Raw genomic sequence first — 23,950 nt, forward strand, 5'->3', positions numbered from 1 at the left:
GAAAACCAAAATAAACATCTAATTTCTCTCCCATAACTGATACTGCATGCAAGTCAACCGTACTTCCACTCATTCAAACAAACAAAAGTCCTCATTAACCTCCATTATCCATGGTGATTAAGACATTACATCATGAGAACAGATAACCTGGCAAGTGAAATGTAAATGCACTTCCCCCATCACCAGTGTATTTGTACACTTTTCACAATTACTTGGCCTGATTTGCACACGCTGATGCTATTAATCTACCTAAAACAACATGAAGGTTTTGGGTGGATGCTTTACTGAGGTCCAATTCCTCCCAGCCCCCACACATCGAGCTGCAGAAACTCGACCCATTATAACAGAAGGAAGTAATTATATAAACAGTCACTCGAATAGGAGACAAAAGAGTTATTGCGTCAAGTGAAACAGAGAAAGAAAAATCAATTAAAAACTTTATAGGACCCACTCAATCTTGGGTGGATTGAGGTTGTTCAAGGGAAGGGAAGGGAAGCAATTGGCCTAAAAGAAGAAATCAAGGTACATGAAGGCTGCTTTAGCGACGGGCAATATGTGGATGTTTCATCTACGGTCAGGAGTGGTGGCAAGGCCTAATAGTTGGAAAGTAAGAAAAATAGATAGATAAAAGAGAGACACTCATTTATGTAACGCCTCTCATGACCACAGGGCATCTCAAAGCGCTTTACAGTCAATCAAGTACTTTTGAAGTACAGTCACTGTTGTAATGCAGCAATCTGTGCACAGCAAGATCCCAGAAACAGCACTATGATAATGACCAGATAATCTGCTTTTGTGATGTTAATTAGAGATAAATATTGTCCAGGCCACTGGGGAGAAAGCCCCTGCTCTTCTTCAAAATAGTGCTATGGGATCTTTTTTACATCCACCTGAGACAGCAGACTGGGCCTCGGGTTAACATATCATCTAAAGGACTGCACCTCCGATGGTGCAGCCCTCATTCAGAAATTTTTGCGCTCTAGTCCTGGAGTGAGACCTGAACCCACAACCTTCTGACTCAAAGGCAAGAGTGCTACCCACTGAGCCACAGCTGGTGCCATGATCTAATGCCAATAGATCAAGGAGGATGAGGAGCAAAAGACATCAAAGGTCAGCTGCTAGTTAAACTTGTGAGAGATGTGAAGAAACTGTGCCTTCGAAGAATACACTGGGAGCTGTTCCTCCTTTACATTCCATACTGTGTATATTATCTCCAAGACCCACGAGCACATAAATTATTCTTAAAGGAAAATACTGAGAGAAATAATCAAGTGCTCAACTGAAGTACTGTAGACGATTCTGGGCACCACACTTTAGGAAAGATCTACAGAGAAGGTTTACCAGGATATTACCAGGGATGAGGGACTTCAGTTATGAAGAGCGGTTGGAAAAGTTCAAATCTTCGGCTTAAAACAGTGAAGGTTAAGAGGTGACCCAATAGAGGTTTTCAAGATGCTGAGAGGTTTTGGCAGAGTAGAGAGACAAAAACTATTCCCTCTGGTGAGTGAGAGATCATAGATTCAAAATCATTGGCAAAAGATCCAGAGGGGAGATGAGGAAAATTTTCTTTCACTCAGAGTTGGTGGGATCTGGAACACTCAACCTGAAAAGGTGGTGGAAGCGGATTCCATAAATAATTAATTAAAAGGGAGTTGGACAGCTACTCAAGGATGTGGAACTTACAGCATTACGGACAAAAAGGGGAGGTGAGACTAAGCATGACCACTCATTCAAAGAACCAGCATAGGCACGATGGAGCGAATAGCCTCCTTCTGTCCTGCAAGCATTGATAATTCTATGATGCATAGAGAAACAAATCAGTCAGTAGACATTCCAGATCTACAGGACTGCCAATTGTGAGGAATTGACTTAAGACTCAAAACATCGACTGATTGATTTCCATTTCTGCACAAACACCGCTTGATTTGCTGTGTATTCCCAGCTTTTTGTTAACATTCTAAAGTCTGATGATTTATTTAAGAGAACGTAGCAATTTTAGTTTTTGATTGGGGCCAGTTTAAGATACATTAATGTCAAAACTGCTAAACAAGCAGGTGAAAATTTGCGGTATTTTGAGGTGAACGTGGTTGAATTATTTGGTTGGTTCAGCATTCCAGCTAACATGCAGGAGAGGTGCAAAGGACAATCAAGACCACACAAGCAGTTGAGAGCTGTTAAAGTTATTCCTGCTCGTTCAAAGTGACATCTTTCACATTCTATCAAGTCCATCTATTTGCACAATGCAGGTAAACCCCTTCAGAAAAAGATGCATCACAGTTCGGACCTTCCCCTCCAATTTGAGTATAGATGGGGAGACCTGCAGCTGATAGAGAAGCTAAAATATCACTGGTAAGAAATCCAAATAATATGCAAAATATGATGCGCTGGAATAAGCCTCGCTGCACAAAAAAAGGATGCATTAAAATGATCTGTCGCGCTGCTGCAGAATTTAAGGAGCCTAGCCCCCCAAATGTCTGCAACTGTCAAGATACAACTGCCCAGAATTCCAGCTCCAAGGTTCACAGGGTTCACTGTTTCATGTGTCAATGATGGGTGCCTGCACAACCACAGCTATATCTAGGGCACCTGTCAAGTTGGAGACACTAGAAAAGTCCACCACAGGTAGCTGGATTCAGGTTGCTGAATCTCTCCTTCACATCCTCACCTCAGGAAAGGACTTGCCTGCTTTTACTTCATGGGTCCCTTGTGGGGCCACTCTGGCCTTTGGATGATTGGAATACACCACCAACGTTCCACCAGATTCCACTGAGGGCTAGGAAAGCAGCAAGTTCCCAATTAGGGAGTCCCCAGTCCTACCCCATCGAAGACCGACAGCCTTGTTTGGGACTAACAGATGCTCTACCAAGCATAACGCCAATCAAGAACTCTCACTTTGGGCCAGGACCTGAAGTATCTGGTTCCTGACCCAACTTCTATCCAGCGGGCTCATGCCCAAGTTATGGTGGGAGTATGACGGAAGGGCTGAGGATTTTATGCCGCCTTATTTTTGTTGATCTTTGAAAAAAAATACCCTCACTTCTTTCTGGAGCTTAAATTTTATCAGCCTAATTCTGGCTAGAATGATAATCACTTATTTAACTGGACTGTAAATTGTTAGTGGATATTCTAATTATGATGATCAATCTAATTAAAAACAAAAACAACTTGTATTTACATAGCACCTGTTGGCATCTTCCCATCAGGCGAGACGGTGGCATAGTGGTAATGTCACGAAACTAGTAATTCAGAGGCCCAGGCTAAGGCCCTGGGGACACGGGTTCAAATCCCACCATGGTAGCTGATGGAATTTAATTAATCAATTAATTAATAAATGCAGTTGATGAATAAAAATTTGGAATTGAAAGCTAGTCTCAGTAATGGTGCCGTGAAACTATCATGGTTCACTAATGTCATTCAGGGAAGGAAATCTGCTGTCCTTACCTGGTCTGGCCTACATGTGACTCCAGACACATAGCAATGATGGCTGACTTTTAACTGTCCTCTAAAATTGCTGAACAAGGGCAGTTAGGGATGGGCAACAAATGCTGGCCTTGCCAGCGATGCCCGCATTGCATGAAGGAATTTTAAAAAATCTACAAAAGATGATGGACTCGCAGCAAACAATCCATTTAGGTGGAGTGTCTTCTCTTTGTGCACCTTTGCAGATGTCTGTGAAGGCCAATCCTTGAGAGGCATGTTCTGCTACAAGTGTGGCACGTGAAGCTGCCAAGTGATGCTGTGAGTTGTTCTTTTTGACTTTGGCACCGGTTGCCAAGCTGCTGTAGCAACTGGTCATCATGCTAGTGCACACCAGTCCACAGGATATCTTGCCATTTCCCTCTTTCGCCAGCTAGTGACTCCCAGTCGACATTCAGGGCCTTCACGTCACGCTTGCAAGCATCCTTGAAGTGGAGCTTTGGGTGCCCCACTGGTCGTCTGGCCCCGGCTACCTCACCATACATAAGGTCCTTGGGCGTGCGGCCATCTTCCATCCTGCGGACATGTCCAATCCACTGAGGCCACCCGCCTCCGTTTGATTAGTGCCAACGCACTTGGGAGCTCTGCCTTTCAGAGGACTGCCGCATTTATGATTTTGTCCTGCCAGGATATGCCCATTATGCACCGCAGACAGCAAAGATGGAAATTAGTGAGCTTCTTTTCCTGGTAGCTGTAAGTCACCCAAGTTTAACAGCCATACAGCACCTATCACACAGCAAAACATCCCAAGGTGGTTCGCAAGAGAGTTATCAATTAAAATTTATCAAAATCACAACTGTGCAGGGCGTTGGTGAGATCACACCAAGAGCATTGCATAGTTTTGGTCTCCTCAATTAAGGAGGGATATATTTGCATTGGAGGCAGGTCAAAGAAGGTTCATGTGCCTGATTCCTGGGATGAAGGGGTTGTCTTACGAGGCAAGGTTGAGCAGGTTGGGCCTGTACTCATTGGCGTTTAGAAGAATAAGAGGTAATCTTATTGAAACATGTAAGATTCTGAGGGGGCTTGACAGGGTAGATGCCGACAGAATGTCGCCCCTTATAGAGATTGTAGAACTAGGGGTCACAGTTTAAAAATAAGGGGGTCACCCATTTAAGATGGAGATGAGTAGGAATTTCTCCTCTCAGAGGGTCATACAACTTCAGAATTCTCTACCCCAGAGAGCTGTGGAGTGAGTCAGTGAATATTTTCAAGGCTGAGATGGATGGATTCTTGAAATATAAGGGAATAAAGGATTTTGGGAAACAGACAAGAAAGTGGAGGCCAAGACCAGATCAACCATGATCTTACTGAATGGCAAAGCAGGCTGTAGGGGCTATATGGCCTACACAAGCTCGTATTTCTTGTGTAATTGACGCTGAGCCACAGAAGGGGATATTAAGACAGGTGGTCGAAGCGATAGGATTTAATGAGCTTCTTAAAGGGAAAAAAAATGAGGTAGAGAGGCGGAGAGATTTCGAGAAGGAATTCCAGAGTTTAGGGCCCAGGTAATGAAGGCACGACCACCAATGGTGCAGCAATTAAAACTGGGGGATGCGCAAGAGACCAGAATTAGAGGTGTGCAGAGATCTCTTGCAGGGCTGGAGGAGGTTATCCTTTCACAACAATAAGGCATGAACATCTGCACTCTATACAACTGAAATCAATTTTCCAGTTCTTACATCTACATCACTGTAGTCTAGGATAGTCAGAGGTGAGGATAACAATTCCAATTTGTAAGCCAAAGACACTTTTTTCAATGAACCAAGTGCAGTACAGATGAATTCAGCTTCAGATCAATCAAGTTTGTTCCCATCAAGGATATGTTCCAGCGCTGAAAGAATGCATACAAATGGTTCATGTGGGTGGCCAAACACCGTCACATACTACTCAAATCAAATATCATAGCAACTCATTATGTATCTCAATCATTTATATTATATTAAAAGTAGGCAATTCCAAGAGAAGCTGAAAACAAACAAATCTGCACCAACAGACTTAAACAAACGCCCTATGAGTTTGAAAACAGACACAATGCAAAGACACCTTTACCAATATCATATACAGCATACTCTACAGTTTCATTCCAAGGAGCAAGTAGTAGTCAGAAATTGTAAGGATTTTTTGAAACATAATTATGTAATTGCCATATGCCTCAGGTCAGATACTGAACCAAAATTTATTTTTAACTTCCAGAGCTTACTTTACCTCTAACACGTGTCACTGTTAATTACAGCATTAAGATATCGGTACATGAAAGAGACTCTGGTCATCACAAAGCAAGATGGAAGCTCATGCATTTAATTCCAACACCAAAACAACAAAACCAAAGTCTGGTTCATTGCACAAAATCCTTTACATTTTAAACAGCTTCCTATGAAAACAGAATTAATTGCAAGGAGGAGGCTCAACACTAAAATAAATGTCATTATTGTATTTCCTTTCCTTCAGCTACAGAAGTACAATCACACTGCTGTCCGCTATGTCAGCTTTTACTAAAAGTTGAAACTTGCGAGTTGCTGAAGAGTAACCGATGCACTCAAGATAATTAGCCAGCCCTGTGTGCACACGCCAAGTGCACATACAATAACATCATTGTGAATATCCACCATCTGCAGACCAAAGAGGGCAGCGGCTTCTCACCATAACCATCTCCGCAGACAGCTCAAATGCTAAAATGTAGGTGCATTCATCAATACTTCACTTGGTTGCTCGAGACAAAATGGAAGTACTCACGTTTTGCAGGAAGGTCATAGCCTGGTGTAATTTTGGCCTCTCCAGTATTACATCCATTTAGTTGGCGGCACGCTGACAATAATTTAGGACCTGCAGCTCTGTGGATACAGCCATCAACTAAAAGCAAAACAGAATGGAGGCAATCAAAAATTAAACACTGCATTGTTTATCTCAGTCATTTATATTACAAGTAATGAAGTAGACAAAAAACAGCAAATTGCATTTAGACAGTGTCTTTAACTCAGTAAACGTCCCAAGGTGCTTCACAGGAGTGATTATCAAACAAAATTTGACACCGAACATGGAGATATTAGAAGTGGTGACCAAAAGCTTGGCAGGTAGGTTTTAAGGAACGTCTTAAAGGAGGAGAGGGGTGAAGAGGTGGAGAGGTTTATAGAGACAATTCCAGAACTTAGGCCCAGGTGGCCGAAGGCACGTCACCAACGGCAAAGCAATTTTCATCAGGTGACGCATAGGAGTGACTGAAACCAAATAAACCTGCACCTATAGAATAAAAAAAAACCTTCTGTTGAGTTTGAAGAAACCCAATGGTGTAGTGGGTAACATATTAGCATGGATAGAAGATTAGCTGGCTGGCAGAAAACAGAGAGTATGCATAAATGGGTCCTTCTCTGATTGACAGAATGTGATGAGTAGAGTCCCACAGGGGTCTGTGCTGGGGCCTCAACTTTCTACAATTTATATCGATGACTTAGATGAGGGAAGCGATGGCATGATAGCTAAATTTACAGATGACACAAAGATAGGTAGGAAAGTACGTTGTGAAGAGGACATAAGGAATATGGATAGGTTGAGTGAGTGGGTAAAAATCTGGCAGATGGAGTATAATGCGGGAAAATGTGAAGTTGGTCACTTTGGCAGGAAGAATAAAAAAAGCAGAGTATTACTTTAATGGAAATCGACTGCAGAACTCTGAGGTGCAGAGAGATCTAGGTGTTCTAGTGCATGAGTCACGAAAAGTTAGTATACAGGGACAGCAGGTAATAAAGACGACTAATGGAATGCTATCCTTTATTACGAGAGGAATTGAAAACAAAAGTAAGGATGTTATGCTTCCGTTACACAGGGCATTGGTGAGACCACATCTCGAATACTCTGTGCAGTTTTGGTCTCCTTATTTAAGGAAGGATGTGCCTTGGAGGCAGTTCAGAGGAGGTTTAGTAGATTGATACCTAGAATGAGTGGGTTGTCTTATGAGGAAAGGTTGGACAGACTGGGCTTGTCTTCATTGCAGTTCAGAAGAGTGAGGGGAGACTTGATTGAAAGATATAAGATCCTGAACGATCTTGACAAGGTGGATGTGGAAAGGATGTTTCCTCTTGTGGGGGAGTCCAGAACTAGGGGGTACTTTTTTAAAATCAGGGGTCACCCTTTTAGGACAGAGATGAAGAAAAGTCTTTTTCGCAGAGCGTTGTGCGACTTTGGAACTCTCTGCCTCAGTTGGTGGTGGAAGTGGGGTCATTGAATATTTTTAAGGCAGAAGTAGATTGATTCCCTTGCCTAACAAGAATCTCAGGTTATCGGGGGTAGTTGGGAGTGTGGAACCCGAGACACAAACAGATCAGCCATGATCTTATTGAATGGCAGAGCAGGCTCGAGGGGCCAAATGGCCTACATCTGCTGCTAATTCATACGTTCGTAAAAAACATCTTCACCAAAATCATCGCAGCAAACTCTACTTTGTGGTTTCACTCAAACGATTGAGGAGTAATCAGTTTTTAGAGTGGGATCATTGCAAAAACAGGATGGATTGTTGAAAGAAATAATGAAATAACTGGGATATGCTTGAACACGAAGCCAAAAGTAACTTTCACTTTCAATAGCTTACCTTACAACTAACAGTTAATCACAACATTAGGATATTGGCACAAAATTGGCAAACGAACTAGAGGTGACAAGAGCTTTTTTTTTTATAAAACACTGAGTTGCTGTGATCTGGAATGCACTGTTTGAAAGGGTAGTAGAAGCAGATTCAACAGTAATTTTCAAATGGGAACTGGATACATACTTGTAGGGGAAAGTGCAGGAGAGTGGGGCTAATTGAATAGCTCATTCCATGAGCCGGCACATGCATTTTTGGCCACCTTTTGTGCAGTGTCAGTCTATGATTCTACGAAGCATAGCACATTGCCTGAATTTTGTGATCAGCGACATCAGTTTGAATCTTGTGCCAAGTCAAAGGATCTCCAGGCACCTAGCAACAGTGATGTCATCAAGGAGAGTAAGCAGTCAATCACATTGAAGCACTCTCATCATTTATTTCATGCTCTGTAAAGTTTAACATTAAAAGTGAAGGGATTCAGTGGCTTTAACCTCCTGGTTTGCTGCCTGTGAGAATACTTCAATGTGATTGGCTGCTTGCCCTGCTTGATGACATCACTGCTGTTGCGTGCCTGGTGATCCCCTTTACTTGACGTCAGACTCAAACTGCCGTCGAGAAAGGGAAAATACACGACACAGAGATCACTCAATCTTTTTGGGCAGCTTTCTTTGGAGTTTGCAGGGAGCGCAGTCACTTTGCCGCTGCACGCAAAATCCAGGCCAATATGCTACCCAATTTACATCCATGCAAAACTGCTTCACATTGCACAGTATGACTGACTTCCACAGGATGCCACTGATATGCCACTTCACTCTTAACTGCATTACTGATTCTTCTAAACAAAAATTGAGGAGGAGGGAACATTTAGTAAATGCAAGATTTTGATATACGTATATATAAACCAAATTATTCATGCACAACCAATTTTAAGGATGTAAGCATTCACTTGGGAGCTGCTGAAACTTAATGGATGGCATATTTTGTCTTCTTTGAAACGTCAGTCTAGATTAGACAGATAATGAAAACTGGAAGAAAATTACAAACATTATTCTCCTTGATCCACCTACATGGAACAGCAATTGCATAACAAAGATCTGCCCAGCAGCATTCCCATTAAAAAGGGGAACCTCCGCAGTACCTTTTTCCAAAAAAAAACCTTAATTTCTTTTCTGCGTTCAGCAGTTGTAATGGTAGAAGGAAGTTGGTGCACAATTAAGAGTTTAAAAACATGTTGCTATCCTATCTCAACACTCCTGTGAAGCACCTTGGGACGTTTCACTATGTTAAATGGTACTATATAAATACAAGTTGCTGTGGTATCTTTTAATTATGTTAAACAGTCTCAGGTAGAATTTCATAATGAACACAATCATGAATAAGGCAGTAAAACTAAGTGCAAGAAAGAGGTCATCACCAAAGGCATCCTAACACTAAGATGGAATAAGATCACAAATCAAACTGTAGGCACTGTATTATTTGGATGAAGATTGGGCATTGTTTATTTAGCAAACTAACACACAAATTTCTAGTTCCTGCATTCGATTATATAAATACAAGCAGGTATTCAAATACAGCTGCATCAGAATCTTAAGAATCTTTATTCTTTTACCACCAAGGTAGAATGATGCGAGTACACCTCACTTTGTTTATCTCTGACTATATCTTGGTTTATTGCATGCTTATGTCAATAAAACTCTGATGGTTTTATGGAGGGATATAGTCTATAAATAGACTGTCCTTCTAAACATAAAAATAAAAAGCCTTGCTGTAAAGTACTCCTTAGACTATTTTATGTCATTGGGTAATATTTTAACATGAACAAAACCATGGGCCAGAATTTGCTGGAACAAGGCATCTCACAGCATGCCCAGTTAGTTCGACATTTTTCTCCCCCCTTTCGGCTCAAAATTGTTTTTTCCCCCTACGTTGCTGGAAGCATGAACTAATAATGTTGCAGCGTGAGCAATAGGGCTTCTGGGGCCTTGGCGAACAGCAGCATGTCGTCTTAATAAGTGAGACTGAAGGATTGAGAAATAAATAGAGGAGGGTGATTAGAGTGGGTGAATTCAATGTCAAATCGGGTAGAGAAAGAGGGGTCACAGTCACCGACTAAAGCTCCAGCAAGAGCCCCGCACTGCCTCCTCTGGGGAAGGAATTAGGCACTTAAGTGGACAGCGGCAGGCTTAAGGACTCAGGCGGCGGAAGTCCCGCCTGCTGAGAGCTGCCAGCCAATCAGAGGCCGGCAGCTGTTTCACTAAGCAAGGCCACCAAGGAGGCCTCACCACAAGCGCTGGACCCAGGCCACAGGTGAGTCACGGTGGGAGCGGTTCCGTGGGGTTGGGGGCTCACATGGGAGGGGGGTGTGGAGGGTGGGTGACAGCAGCATGTGCGTTGCTCTCAGTGGGCCCTCCCCTTCCCAATGCCGGGTCCCTTGATCAGGCAATAAGTGCCTTTTAGCGATGGATCCCACAGCCCCCCCCACTAAACCCACACTGCCCCCCACCCCAAAGCCAGCAAGCAACCCGCATGGGTTTACTTGGCGTGCTCCCCGTGTGGCGTCAGGGCCGCCCACTGCTGGGCGAATACCTGTGGTGGGATGAGGCCCTTAATTGGGTATTAATCACCCACTTAAGGGCCTCAGTTGGCGGCAGGGCAGGAAAGCCGTGGATTTAATTTGTGTGGAAGCAGGAAGGCAGCGGGGTCCCCCTCCCCCATCACCATGCCCGATTATATGCTCTCCCCGCCTCCAAAGCCGCCGCAGGGGAACAGCATAAAATTCTCCCAAGGAGAGGGAAAGAAAGATTAGATTGAGAGAGGGAAAGAAAGACAGAAGTGAAAAGAAAGAAAAAAATTTAAATTGAAAATGTGACATTTTCAAAATCTCCAGCAACAATTCACTACCTGAAGGAATGGGACTCCACAGTTTAAACTGTTCACTGCCTGGGCCCAGAGAGATTGATGGGCAATTACTAACAATTATCACATCGTGTCAAAAGGGTATTTTTGCTATTAATTATTAGACTTAACCTTATGTGGCGAATTTAATGAGTAATTAATGTGCAAATGCAACAATTTCCTGAAACTCTCAGGGAAGTCAAGGGTGAGATGCTGTTTTTGCCTGAATAACAGCAGAACAGTGTGCAACTTGCCATGATTCACAATTCACACAGTATCTTCTCCTTGCCACAAGTTGCTGGCTGGTGTGTGCATTCATAACTGCTTGCGGTGTTCAGACCCGGTTATATTTTCAGCAAATTCCAACGCCATGAATAAAAGCGTGTTTTTACTTCGGAAATGAATTTGATGTGAAAGGCTGCTTCACCCCACCCCAATAATATTACTTGTATAATACATTGTACCAAGAACATCCCCCTTGGACACTAAACAAGTCCAATAGAAAGATTCCAGGGAAATATGGTGGAGGCAGAAACCATGTTTCCCTCATTTGCAAAACAGCACAACCACAATCGAGTATTGGCTGGGTTGGGAATGATGAACCAAAACTGGCATCCTACTCTGTCACACGGTGTGCTGAAGGGGCAGCAATGTGACCAAGACACCAGACAGCCATATTGGGCTGAGTTTGTGAACAACCTAATTTCAGAATCTTCTATTCAGGTTACCAGTTTTGACGTGTGAATCTGGTTTTGATGAAGAAGTTTAAAAGGTGTTAGAAGGAGAATACTGCTGTAAAAATTCAGTGTGTGATCGTCTCATTTTGTTGAAAAATGCGACACCTGTGTCGAGTGTGTTGTGACACTGCAAACGTTACCTCGCTTTTGTCAAAGTAGCAAAGTACAAGCGAAGCGGAGGGCAACTGGCACATTAAATGGTTACGGTCTATGTTCTTACTCTTCAGTCTAAATGAAAATGTCTTTCATGTCTCCTGCATTATTCATCGGGAGTATAACTCCTCAGAGTTTCGAAGTTCCAGTTCCGAAGAAGGGTCACTGACCCGAAACGTTAACTCTGCTTCTCTTTCCACAGATGCTGCCAGACCTGCTGAGTGGTTCCAGCATTTCTTGTTCTTACTCCACAGAGTTTCTTGTGCTGTGACTTCAACATTTGCCAGAAAATCTGTAAATACACATCTGGTGGCAACTGGAAAAGCTCAAAAAAAATTCACTTCGCCACACTGATGTGGTGAAGCAGTTTCTGAACCCAGAAAGCAGCACGAATTAAAACCGCAGTCTTAACCCAACACAACATTGCTGTGAGATTTGGGTGGGGGTGGGGGCGGCGGGGCAACTGTTCTGACACTAGGTGCTACAATTATCCCCTGTTCCTCTCACCCCATCCCAGCCGTCCGAATGGTACCACATCAGTGATTGATACTGGATCTGTACAGGTGAGCTGCAAGGTATCTGTGCAGAAAAGCAACTCAACACTTACTAACTCTGCCATCAATTAAGACAGAACAGGTGCTGAAAGGCAACAAAATGATCCCACGGGTAGGCAGTGTCAGAACATAAGTTAAATAAACTCCATAATTACTTGCTATCATGCATTATGAGATACTTGTGCTAACCGGCAGATCTAATATTATTTAAAAAAGGAGTTTAAAGCAAATCTCTATGATCTGTTTAAACTACAGTTTTAAATTAACAACTTATATTTATATAGTGCTTTTAATGTAATAAAACATCCAAAGGTGCTTTACAGGAGCATTATAAAATGAACTATGACACCAAGCCACATAAGGAGATATTAGATCAGATGACTAAAAGTTTGGTGAAAGAGGTAGGTTCTAAGGAATGTCTTAAATGAGGGAAGCAAGGTAGAGAGGCAGAGGTGTCAGGAGCCGAGGCAACTGAAGACTCAGCCACCAATGATGGAGCGAATAAAATCAGGGATACTAAGAGGCTAGAATTAGAGGAGCACAGATATCTGAGGCAAAAACAAGAAATGCTGGATTCACTCAGCAGGTCTGGCAGCATCTGTGGAAAGAGAAGCAGAGTTAACGTTTCGGGTCAGTGACCCTTCTTCGGAACCAGATATCTGAGGGTTGTGGGGCTGGAGGAGATTAGAGAGATAGGGAGGGGTGAATGCATGGAGAGATTTGAAAACAAGGATGAGAATTTTACAATCAATTGTTGTTTGACCGGGAGCCAATGTAGGTCAGCGAGCACAGGGTGATAGGGGAATGGGACTTGGTGCGAGTTAAGACACAGGCCGCAGAGTGTTGGATGACTTCAAGTTTACAGAGAGTAGAATGTGGGCGACCAGCCAGCACTACCTTGAAATAGTCAGGTCTAGAGGTAACAAAGGCATGTACGAGGCTGTCAGCAGGAGATGAGCTAAGACGGGGCAAAGTACGGCGATGTTACGAAGATGGGAATTGGCAGCCTTAGTGATGGCATGAATATGGGGAAATTAATGTGCTTTTTTTCAGAATTTATAGCTGTTTCAAATCAAAATACAGTGTAAGCAATTACAAATTTAAGTCAAAGTTTGCATATTTGCCACATAATCAATATCACAACATGCTAATAATCACGGTCGATTTTCAAGCATTCCAAAGAAGTTACATTTAGTATTGGCCACTTACAGAAACACTGCAGAGTACTTTATAGAGAACACCAAGTGGGAGAGACAGGAAGAATATCGGGCGGGGGTATGGTTGCATTGCGGTCACTGATGGTGGAATAGAGGGAGAAGAGGACAGCTAAGTAGTGTTGGAGGACAGGATGGTGCACACAGTGACATATGGTTGAAGAAGATCACAGATGGAGAAAAGGACATGAACACGGAGGGATTTGAAGGTATTGTGACGGAAATCCTGCTTGCCAAATAGAAAATATTAACTTTGTTGTATGGAACATTGCCTGAGACTTTTTACTGGACATTACAAATAACTTTTAAAAAGCAGAACAGAACAACTAAAGATGGCCACGCACAATCTGCATATGAGAAGCCAAAGGTTGGCTGGGAGACAGAGGTAATTACCCAGTCTAGCTGGAACAATAGGGGTGGTCTCTGATTCAATTACCTAGAATGGGTTTCGTCAATAGTGGTCGTCAAATACCATCAACGCACTTTGACTTGGAAAGAGCTATATTTCCATATTCCACCCCGCACCACCACCCCCCCCCCCCCACCCCGACATCCAAGTATGTCTGAAGAACTTGGAATTTCAAAAAAACCTTCCCGAAACTTCTATTTTCAAACAAAGAGGTGGTCACTTGATAAACTCAGTGTTACACAGGCAGGTATGTGAATTGTGCCTCAGAAGACCGTAACTGAACTCCAAGAAGGAACATCTCTCTCTCTCCCTCACCAGCAAAGTCCCAGAGGAGCCTGGGCTACAGTTAAACCTCAAATCTACAGACTCTCAAAGGCATCAACCAAAAGGACGGGAAAAAGTCTCTATTCAGTCTTCCAGAACCAGAGAAGCAAGTCCAAATTGTGTTTGGCCCAGCAAGGACTTTAACTTCAACTAATGACATTGAGACTCAGTATTTGAAATCCATTTATTACAGATTTTACTTCAACATCCCAACTCTATTTTTTCCCTCTAACTATTTGTATGTGTGTGCCTCTTGTATGAATGTGAGCGTGGAAGTGTCGCGAATTTTAATCGGTTTAGAGTGATAAGGTTAATAAATTACATTTTCTTATTTAAACACAAGAACACCTGCCTGATCGGTTTATTTGTAATTATATTCGAGGAACAATGAGCAAGTGCTCACTGAGGTGGTAAGCTGAATCACTGCGTTAAAAGAATAAACCCGGTTGCAGTCAAACCAGAGAAGGGGTGAAAGGGGAGCCTGAGACCGCTTCCTCACCTGGTTGTAACAGTACGCATGAGAATCTTAAAGTTGATTCTTCGGTCATTATCTCACTGTTGCTGGTGGAAGCTTGCTGTGCACAAACTGACAGCTGCATTTCCCTGCATTACAATTGGGACTACACTTCAAACAGTACTTGATAGGCTGTACAGTGCTTTGGGATGCCCTGAGGTCATGGAAGGCGTGATGGAAATGCAAGTTGTTTCTTTCTTAAATGTATAGATTAGGGTTTTGGCAACAGAAGGGGAAGAGAGGAGTCGATTGTGCAAAGATGAAAGAAAGTAGTCCTGGGAATGGATTGATGTAGAAGAGGAAGGTGAGTAGGGGCTGGCAGTAGGCCAAGGGTCCTTCCATGCCATTGGCCTTAGCCAGAGGTTTCAGCGGGAGGTAAATGGAGTTAATTGTGGAATCATAGACTTTTGCATGAACTGAAGGGGATATTTTTGGATTTGCCAACATTTCGCTGGAGGAAATCTTATCTCTTCCGAGTCTTAATATCATAAAGTATTACAAAGTAGTTGCAAGAAATTCTTCCATGTCCCACACAAGCCTCCACCTACCCTTTTTCATCTACCCCATCAACATACCCTTCCATTCCTGTCTCCCTCATGTGCTTATCTAGCTTCCTCTTGAATGCATCTATGCAATTCTCCTCAACTACTCTTTGTGGTGGCAAGTTCCACATTCTCACCACTCTCTGTCAAGAAGTTTCTCCTGAATTCCCTACTGGATTTATTAGCTACTATCTTATATTTATGGGCCCTTTTTCTGGTCTCACTTGTTGCTGCAAACATCTTCTCTACATTTATCCCCATCTTTCTTTTTTTTTCTTTTGGGCCTCCTTATCTCGAGAGACAATGGATATGCGCCTGGAGGTGGTCAGTGGTTTGTGAAGCAGCGCCTGGAGTGGCTATAAAGGCCAATTCTAGAGTGACAGACTCTTCCACAGGTGCTGCAGAGAAATTTGTTTGTCGGGGCTGTTGCACAGTTGGCTCTCCCCTTGCGCCTCTGTCTTTTTTCCTGCCAACTACTAAGTCTCTTCGACTTGCCACATTTTAGCCCTGTCTTTATGGCTGCCCGCCAGCTCTGGCGAACGCTGGCAACTGACTCCCACAACTTGTGATCAATGTCACAGGACTTCATGTCGCGTTTGCAGACGTCTTTAAAGCGGAGACGTGGACGGCCAGTGGGTCTGATACAAGTGGCGAACTCGCTGTACAATGTGTCTTTGGGGATCCTGCCATCTTCCATGCGGCTCACATGGCCAAGCCATCTCAAGCGCCACTGACTCAGTAGTGTGTACAAGCTGGGGATGGTGGCCGCCTCGAGGACTTCTGTGTTGGAGATACGGTCCTGCCACCTGATGCCAAGTATTCTCCGGAGGCAGCAAAGATGGAATGAATTGAGATGTTGCTCTTGGCTGGCATCCCCATCAATCCTTTCATAATCTTGAAGACTTCTATCAGGTTATCCCCCCAGTCTTCTTTCCAGAGAAAAGAGCCCCAGCATGTTCAATCTTTCCTGCTAGTTGTAACCTCCCAGTTCTGGTATCATTCTAGTAAATCTTTTTTGCACCTTCTCCAGTGCTGCTATATCCTGTCCACACAAGTAGAGATGATGGCAATGGCATGGCACCCTGAATGGAGAAATCTAGTCTGTAGGTAAATATTCTGTCTTAAATTCTGGGTTGGTAACATCACAAAGAACTATTGTAGTCTGCTTATACCTTGGAACTTTTAAGTATTTGAGCTTTACAACAACTTACAAAAAATATTTCCAGCAGTGTTCAAAATCCACTTTTAACTTTAAATACCAACAAGAGTCAAGAAAATGGATGTCACAGTGGTACAACTGGAAATTCCTGATCTTACTGTAGGTGAGTAAAGAGGAAAGAAAATCACAAAGGTCATGCCAGGCTCTCGGACAGCCGTGCCTGAAAACTGTGCCTTTACAGGACAAAAAGGAGGAAAAGAAAATTGCACACTCTGAGGAAAGTAGGAGGAAAAGCCATTTAACCATCAAGCCAACCCCTCTACAAGCTATACGTCATGAATTCCAATGCACCAATTTAATCCCCTAAGGGAAAAATCTGCCAAATTTTACACTTATCCTGAAAAGTTAATCAAACTGAATTCCATTCCCATAGGTCCATAATTTGACCCAATAATTACATTCTACAAATGATGCTTCCCTAGTCTAAGCAACACACTGATCATTTTACTCCAAATCGTAGCTGATCTTATGTCTACAATTATCCCCATAACTTTCAATCAAAGTCATATTCCATACATCGGTAACTAAAAATTAAGCAATAAAGAAAAGCAGAAGCATGGGAAGGGAGGGAAGAGGAGAAAGTGAAGCAGGATCAAGTGCAGTGGAAGAATTAAAGGGAAATGATTAAATCCTTGCTCTGTGGCATCGCTGAGCACAAACTTTGAGCCAATTCCAATTTTAATCCAAATTGTTATGTGTGTTTAATGCCCTGGTCACTTAGAACCACAAGAAGAATTTTATATTAAAAAATTGTAAGAGAACTGTTTCCTGATATTCAACAGTAAGATTAAATTCCAGTAATCTGAGTGATGCTGCCACAAAATTACTCCTTCACTGTGAGCATCCACACATCAGCTGAATTGGCCAAAGCAGCAGCTCACGTCTGTCAGAAAACCTGTCACAGAGAAAATGTCAGAAAAGGATGAAGACAAAATAAACTGCCTGCAGAATCTCATAAGAAACTTTATTCCTGAAAAACGGAACAGAAGTAAGCAATTAGGAAGGAATCAGGCCAACACTGGGATTAAGATAATGGATGATTCAAGCTCTGCTCTGACAGTTCATATTACCTGAACCCCAGCCTCCACCCACAAAAATGCAATTACTTTTTTGTAATCACTCCTGCTATTCATTATTATCCAAAAGTATTAATTTTCAGGGATGAATTATAATATCATTCTCTTCAAAATAATGTTGACAGTTTATTCACCAACTTTAATTAAAGAATAACTTTAATATCACAGTAATCACAGGCAGTGCTACTACTGTGGTCTTGTTAGTGCAGAATGTGGGCAAGTGTTGCATGGGAGGCTATTCAAAAGGGATAAAAAAAAATTTGAACTGCAAAACAGAGGTCTGCATGTTTGGTTTTAATTATTGATTATTAATTAGACATAATTTGAGACTCTAGTTAAATGGGCCAGGAGGAGGAGGAGTTTCTTCCAAGCCCAACAAGCAAAACTCTTCATAGACCTCATGATTGGCCAACACCCCATCCCATCTCCAACCCCTTTACCCCCGACCTCCAAAATCCTTTCCCCAAATCTTCCCCCACAACACCCACCACCCTCCCACCGCCACCCCCCCGCATCCACAATTTCCCTCCCCACTTTCCGCTCCCTGGCAGGTGCCTTGTGCCACACGCTCTCTCATCTGAGGGGGAGCTGGCCTGTCAATCATATTGGCTGGTAGGTGGGATGCCCATCCTGGAAACACATACTTCCAGGATTTCTGTCTGGAAATCCAAGCCCCAACCCCTGCCCCCCCCCCGCCCCCCCCCGCAAGCAAATTGGCCCTGAGTAAATATTGGAGCCAATATGCAGATCTGTGATGGAGCTAAACGTGTGCTAGTTGTATTGGTTCTGAGATTCAATATGCAACCCAGGTATTTAAATGCCAGTGTCAGTGGAACTTCCCCATTTCACAAAGGTGGCCGTGAAAAAATTAATTGTACGCCATTCTTGCATTTGTACATAAAACCTCCAATTAACTGGTCATTATCTTAATGCCCTTTGTGGGACTTTGATGGACACAAAGTGGATGTCACACTGGTCCACATAACAGTGACCGCATTCTACATGAAGTATCTTGCAGTGTTTCTGAGAAACATTAGGAGTTGTTAAAAATACAGGGTCTTGCGAGCTCTCATTTCCCGTACCTGCACATTTATGAAGATCACCTGGATTATCAAGCTTTAGGATGAATATCTCCTCCAGCCCTACAACCCTCAAAGATCTGACGTCTTCAGCATCCTCAATTTTAATCCCTTCATCATTGGCGACTGTGCCTTCAGCTCCCGAGGCCCTAAGCTCTGGAATTCCCTCCATGAACCTCTCCGTCTATCTCTCTTTCCTCCTTCAAGACACGCCTGAAAATCTACCTCTTTGGCCAAGCTTCTGGTCTAATGCCCTGTGGCTCAGTGTCAAATGTTGCTTGATATTGCTCCTGTGAAGCACTTTGGGATGTTTTACTATATTAAAGGCATGATATAAATACAAGTTGTTGTTGAATATGAGCTCCACTCATCACTGGAAGCTGGAGCGGGAGAATTGCAAAATAGTGAAAGCTAGCCACTCTACTATTCCAAGCAGTTGTTTGACCCTGGAGATCAAATTGGTCTTTTAAACTAGGCCAGGCCCCTTAGTGCTTCATAATTCAGCAGCCGTGGAAATTACTACAACATTTAATGCCAGTTATGGATTTTTTCCCCTAAAAGTATTTTTCCCTGCTCATTTCCCCTCAGTTAATTTTCCATATTGTAACTGCATTGGAAGGAATATTTGCTGCTCTAATCTCAAATGGTATCAAGCAACACCATTCTACTAATAACCATTGGTATAGAGCTTTGTAATCACCAAGCACTCTATACCTTGCGTGATTCACCTACAAATACGTACGCAAGATATAAAATGCATCAAGATTATTGGAACACACTCATTCCAGCTCCTTAAACACCTGCCTTTGCAGAAGCTGAGTCCCGTTGAGGAAGCAAATGTGCAAAATGTGGGGGTGGGGGGACATAGAATTTGAATGACTTACAAATCAATTGGGATTAACAGACTGGTGCCAACTGAGGCCATTCAGAGGTCATAACACCAGTCTTGGTACACATGATATGAGTTAAATAACAGCTAAGTACTGTGGGTGTACCTACCCCACATGGACTGCAGTGGTTCAAGAAGGCAGCTCACCACCACCTCCTCAAGGGCAATTAGGGATGGACAATAAATGTTGGCTTAGCCAACAAAGCCAACATCCCATGAACAAATTAAAAAAATGTTATTACTGGGAATTTGGAGACCAAGCACAGAAATGGCTTTTCAATAGTTTACAATGCACAATTTTTCAAAACAAAAGCCACCCATCCAGCACTATTTTTGATACTTTAGCATTTTAAAAAATTAATTATATTGTGATTTATACATTTCCATACCCTCAACGGTCTTGTTAAAGAAACTAACCTTCTCACACTGCAGAATCTGGCTGGATGAGCAGAAATTGGCCTTGAGATGTTGCAGAATTCTATGGGCCTTGCATTGGGCATGCAAGCATGTTTCTAACCAATTTTACCTTTGAGGCACCGAGAATGTGATCAGCATTAGGGCAGGTTCCAGCTAATGCTTGGATTGCATTTCAAATAGCTTGCCCACAGGAACAACCCTCAAATGATCGTTAGGGTCTACAAAAGTTTCACATGCACAACATTTCAAGGTCAAGGGAGAATTTCTGATGCAACTGACCAGTATTGTCTTCCGAATGGGAGACCGGCTGAACCCAAAGAAATGTATATTTCCCTACAATTAAATATAGGTACTTAAAAAAAACTTTTTAAAAAGACTAACATAGTTCCATTTAAGATTCAGATATAAAACTTAGTATGGACAAGATATAATGGACTCTGTTTCAGTCAGAACATCATCTTTTCAAGGCGAGTAACTTAGTTTCATGGTATAATCAAACAAAAGGCAGTAAAATAAAGGCAAAATACTGCAGATTCTGGAAATCTGAAATAAAAACAGTAAGTGCTGGAAATACTCAACCAGTCAGGCAACATCTGTGGAGAGAGAAGCAGAGTTATTGTTTCAGGTCTGTGATCAGTTCTGATGAAAGGTCACAGACCTGAAACGTTAACTCTGCTTCTCTCTCCACAAAAGGCAGTAAAATGTTAATTAATGCAACCCAAACTTAAGTATGACATTAATTTTTCAAGAAGGAGAATAAAGATTGTCAACAGATTTAGTGGCATCAAATCCTTTGGCATAATTAACAGCTCATCACTTCTCACAAAACAGCAACTTGCCTTTATGAATCCATCAATCTACATTAATCAAATATTGGTGTGAATCCCACGCTGGTTATTTGCCTTTGCAGACATAAAACAGTATGTCAAGAAAGTCTGGTCTGAATGCTTTTCAGGTGCCACATGCTCCCAACAGGACATCAATGCTTCAAGTGTGACCAAATTTCAGCCAACCTATACTGCATTTATGTTATCTCTTATGTTATCTCTTGCACCCCCACCCCCCACTTTACTTGCTTAAAATATTTAACATTTCTAATATTTGTCAGTTCTGAAGGGGGGTCACTGACCTGAAATGCTAACTCTGCTTCTCTCTCCACAGATGCTGCCAGACCTGCTGAGTATTTCCAGCATTTGTTTTTATTTCAGATTTCCAGCATCTGCAGCATTTTGCTTTTAGTATACTGCATTTATGTTACTGCCCAATCCTTAAAGCCTCAGGTAAATGAAATGTCAACACTGGTGATGTTGGGAGGTGCTTCACGAGCTATTTTGATGTGTTAGCACCCCAATGCCCAACCTCCACACACACCAACAGAGCCAGGACAACACTGCCAACAGTGGCAGGCCCGCACCACTTTGCTAAATATCGATTTTAAAATTATCACCCATTTTCAGATCCCTCCATGGCCTCGCCCTTCCCTAGCTCCGTAATCTCCTCCAGCCCCACAGCCTGCCGAGATAGCTCCCCTCCTCTAATTATTACGTCTTTAGCATCCCCCATTTTAACCACTCCACCATCGCTAACTGTGTCGTCAGCTGCTGGAGCCCTATGCTTTGAAATTGCTTCCCCAAGTCTCTCCACCTCTCTTTCCTCCTTTAAAACACTCCTTAAAACCTACCTCATGCACCAAGCTTTTGGTCACCTGCCCTAATATCTCCTTATGTGTTTCAGTGTCAAATTTTGCTTCATATCGCTCCTGTGAAAGTTGGGATATCTTAGTACTTCAAAAGCGCTCATATAAATACAGGCTGTTGTTGTTCACTGCAATCAGGCTAAGCGACCATGGACCCCAACAACTTGCTCTCCCAATGGCTGCCTCCTGCAAAAATAAACTGCACAACTTGCAGCTTTCAGACAAAAAGGCACGATGAGTACATTTGCGTGTGCAAAGTTGCTTGTAGTACCCTCATATCTTGGAATCCATCCCGTAATGCAAATGAAGCATTTTCCACAGTGCAGCAGTCAAGACAAACAGGGACATTTCTATATCATAAAATTGGCAGTCATATTTATCTGCAGTTCACTTGCACAAGTTGAAACAGAAACCTCAACTCTTGACACATATATAGACGCACATGACATACAGGGGAGGGGGTGGAGGGAAGAGCCATTCAAGCCTGCAGTGCCCATCAATTAGATCATAGTTGATCTGTATCTTAAATCAATCTACCCGCCTTGGTTTCATAAACCTGAATACCCTTTGCCACATAATAGCCATGTAAGTCAGCAACTAACAATCATTTGTCTTCCTTTGCGAAATCTGCAATATCATTACATCATCTCATCGACTGTACAGCCACTATTGTGTGCAACGTTAAACAAGCAACCCAAATGTTATCACCATTTAACCAAATATGTCACAGCTCTTTTGTAAACTATCAAAATATAACAGAATTTTCAGCTGAAGCACACATCTAGTTTCTTGTAGCACAGGAAGATATTTTCACAGGAAAGGTGACAAATAAGGATGGAGGAAGCTTTCAAAAACCAATAAAAAAAATCTGCCAACTTGTTATGGAAAAGAGAACTAACTGTGGATATTTTAATTGGATTGTTTATGAATCTCAGTTGCTTTCTCATTAGTAGCACCATTTATCTGCTCATTATCTTGGACTTTTGCAATGTATTAAACTATTCGCAACATTAGCATCACACTAGCAAATCACAGTTATTCCAAAATCCATTCCATTTCCATTCTGCAGTCTTTAAAAAAAAATTTAGAATATGTGCATAATATTTAAACACTACTAACACACCAGAACCAGTACTCTCCAGACAACCTTGGATATCAAAAATTTCATGCTGCAAGCATCTTTGAGGGCAGTATTCCCTGCATGCTTTAAAAAAAATCAGCTCAAAAGTGCTCAATTTGGTGTTTTCAACTTTTTTTAAACCCTGTTTATCATGTGTTAGAGAATGTCTTCCCTACTCCAGAATCATAAGATGCTACCTTTTTTTCCTGCAATAAAAACTAGTCCTCCTCCTTCCACATTGGAAATGCTGGTGCACCATATTCAGTCACGACCACTCCTAGATAATCTCATCACTGCTCAAATGAGATACGGTTCTTGGATGCAAGACGTGAGAAAACCAACAACTGCCCAGCACAAAAACTGAAATTCACAATCATCAGGCTGGGCTCTTCCACCTTAATCCAGGATCACTCCAGTTGACCACCTGGATCTTGAAATGGAAAGATCAATACATTTCTTCCATGATGGCAGATACCCTAATCAGTTCTATCGACAATTAAGGCAAGCTCCAAACATTGTATTAAGATACTTAACAAGAAAATATGCTATGTCGAATGATGATATTTTTTAAATTCACCAGCTGGAAACCTGAAAATTAAACTCGTGGAGACAAAATCACTCAAACCTTGCAAGCTTCGAACTCCACCTGCAGACTGTGACCGAGGCATATCCCCAGCTGCAGACTGGTATGTGCAGTGGTTTAATTGATCTGTGTTTGATTCTGTTAGTCTGTTCACCGATCAATGTGCATAATTACTTCAGCCCAAGGGTGGAGCATGAGGGTTTGAGAAGGTTCCAGAAAGAATAGAGACCCCCTTGAAAGAAATCAGCTACATTGCTGTCTCCCGGAGAACCACCGAATCAGCCGTCCACATCTTCAGAATCACCAAATGAAAATCGCATGACCACTGAATTCAGCCTGAAGCCAGCCAAGTCACCAACCTCCACAGAATTTATACACCCTTTTATTTCTCTGGACTCTAATTAGACCAATCTGTCTTTTCCCAGTCTGTAACCTTCGTGTGCGAGCGAGCGAGTGAGAGAAAGTTGGAATGT

General features: G+C 42.4%; 1 protein-coding gene across 2 annotated transcripts in view; it reads right to left on the reverse strand.

Moving 5' to 3' along the window:
* The window catches only part of macrod2 (mono-ADP ribosylhydrolase 2), a 916,639-nt gene that overhangs the window by 612,755 nt on the left and 279,934 nt on the right, over nt 1-23,950 (reverse strand). For both annotated transcript variants that reach the window (XM_068044311.1, XM_068044310.1), the window contains one exon: nt 6,214-6,330. In XM_068044311.1, coding sequence (XP_067900412.1) covers nt 6,214-6,330 — 117 coding nt within the window. The remainder of the gene's footprint in view (nt 1-6,213; nt 6,331-23,950) is intronic.

The sequence above is a fragment of the Heterodontus francisci genome, chromosome 13, assembly GCF_036365525.1.
Source record: "Heterodontus francisci isolate sHetFra1 chromosome 13, sHetFra1.hap1, whole genome shotgun sequence".
Taxonomy (NCBI): Eukaryota; Metazoa; Chordata; class Chondrichthyes; order Heterodontiformes; family Heterodontidae; genus Heterodontus; species Heterodontus francisci.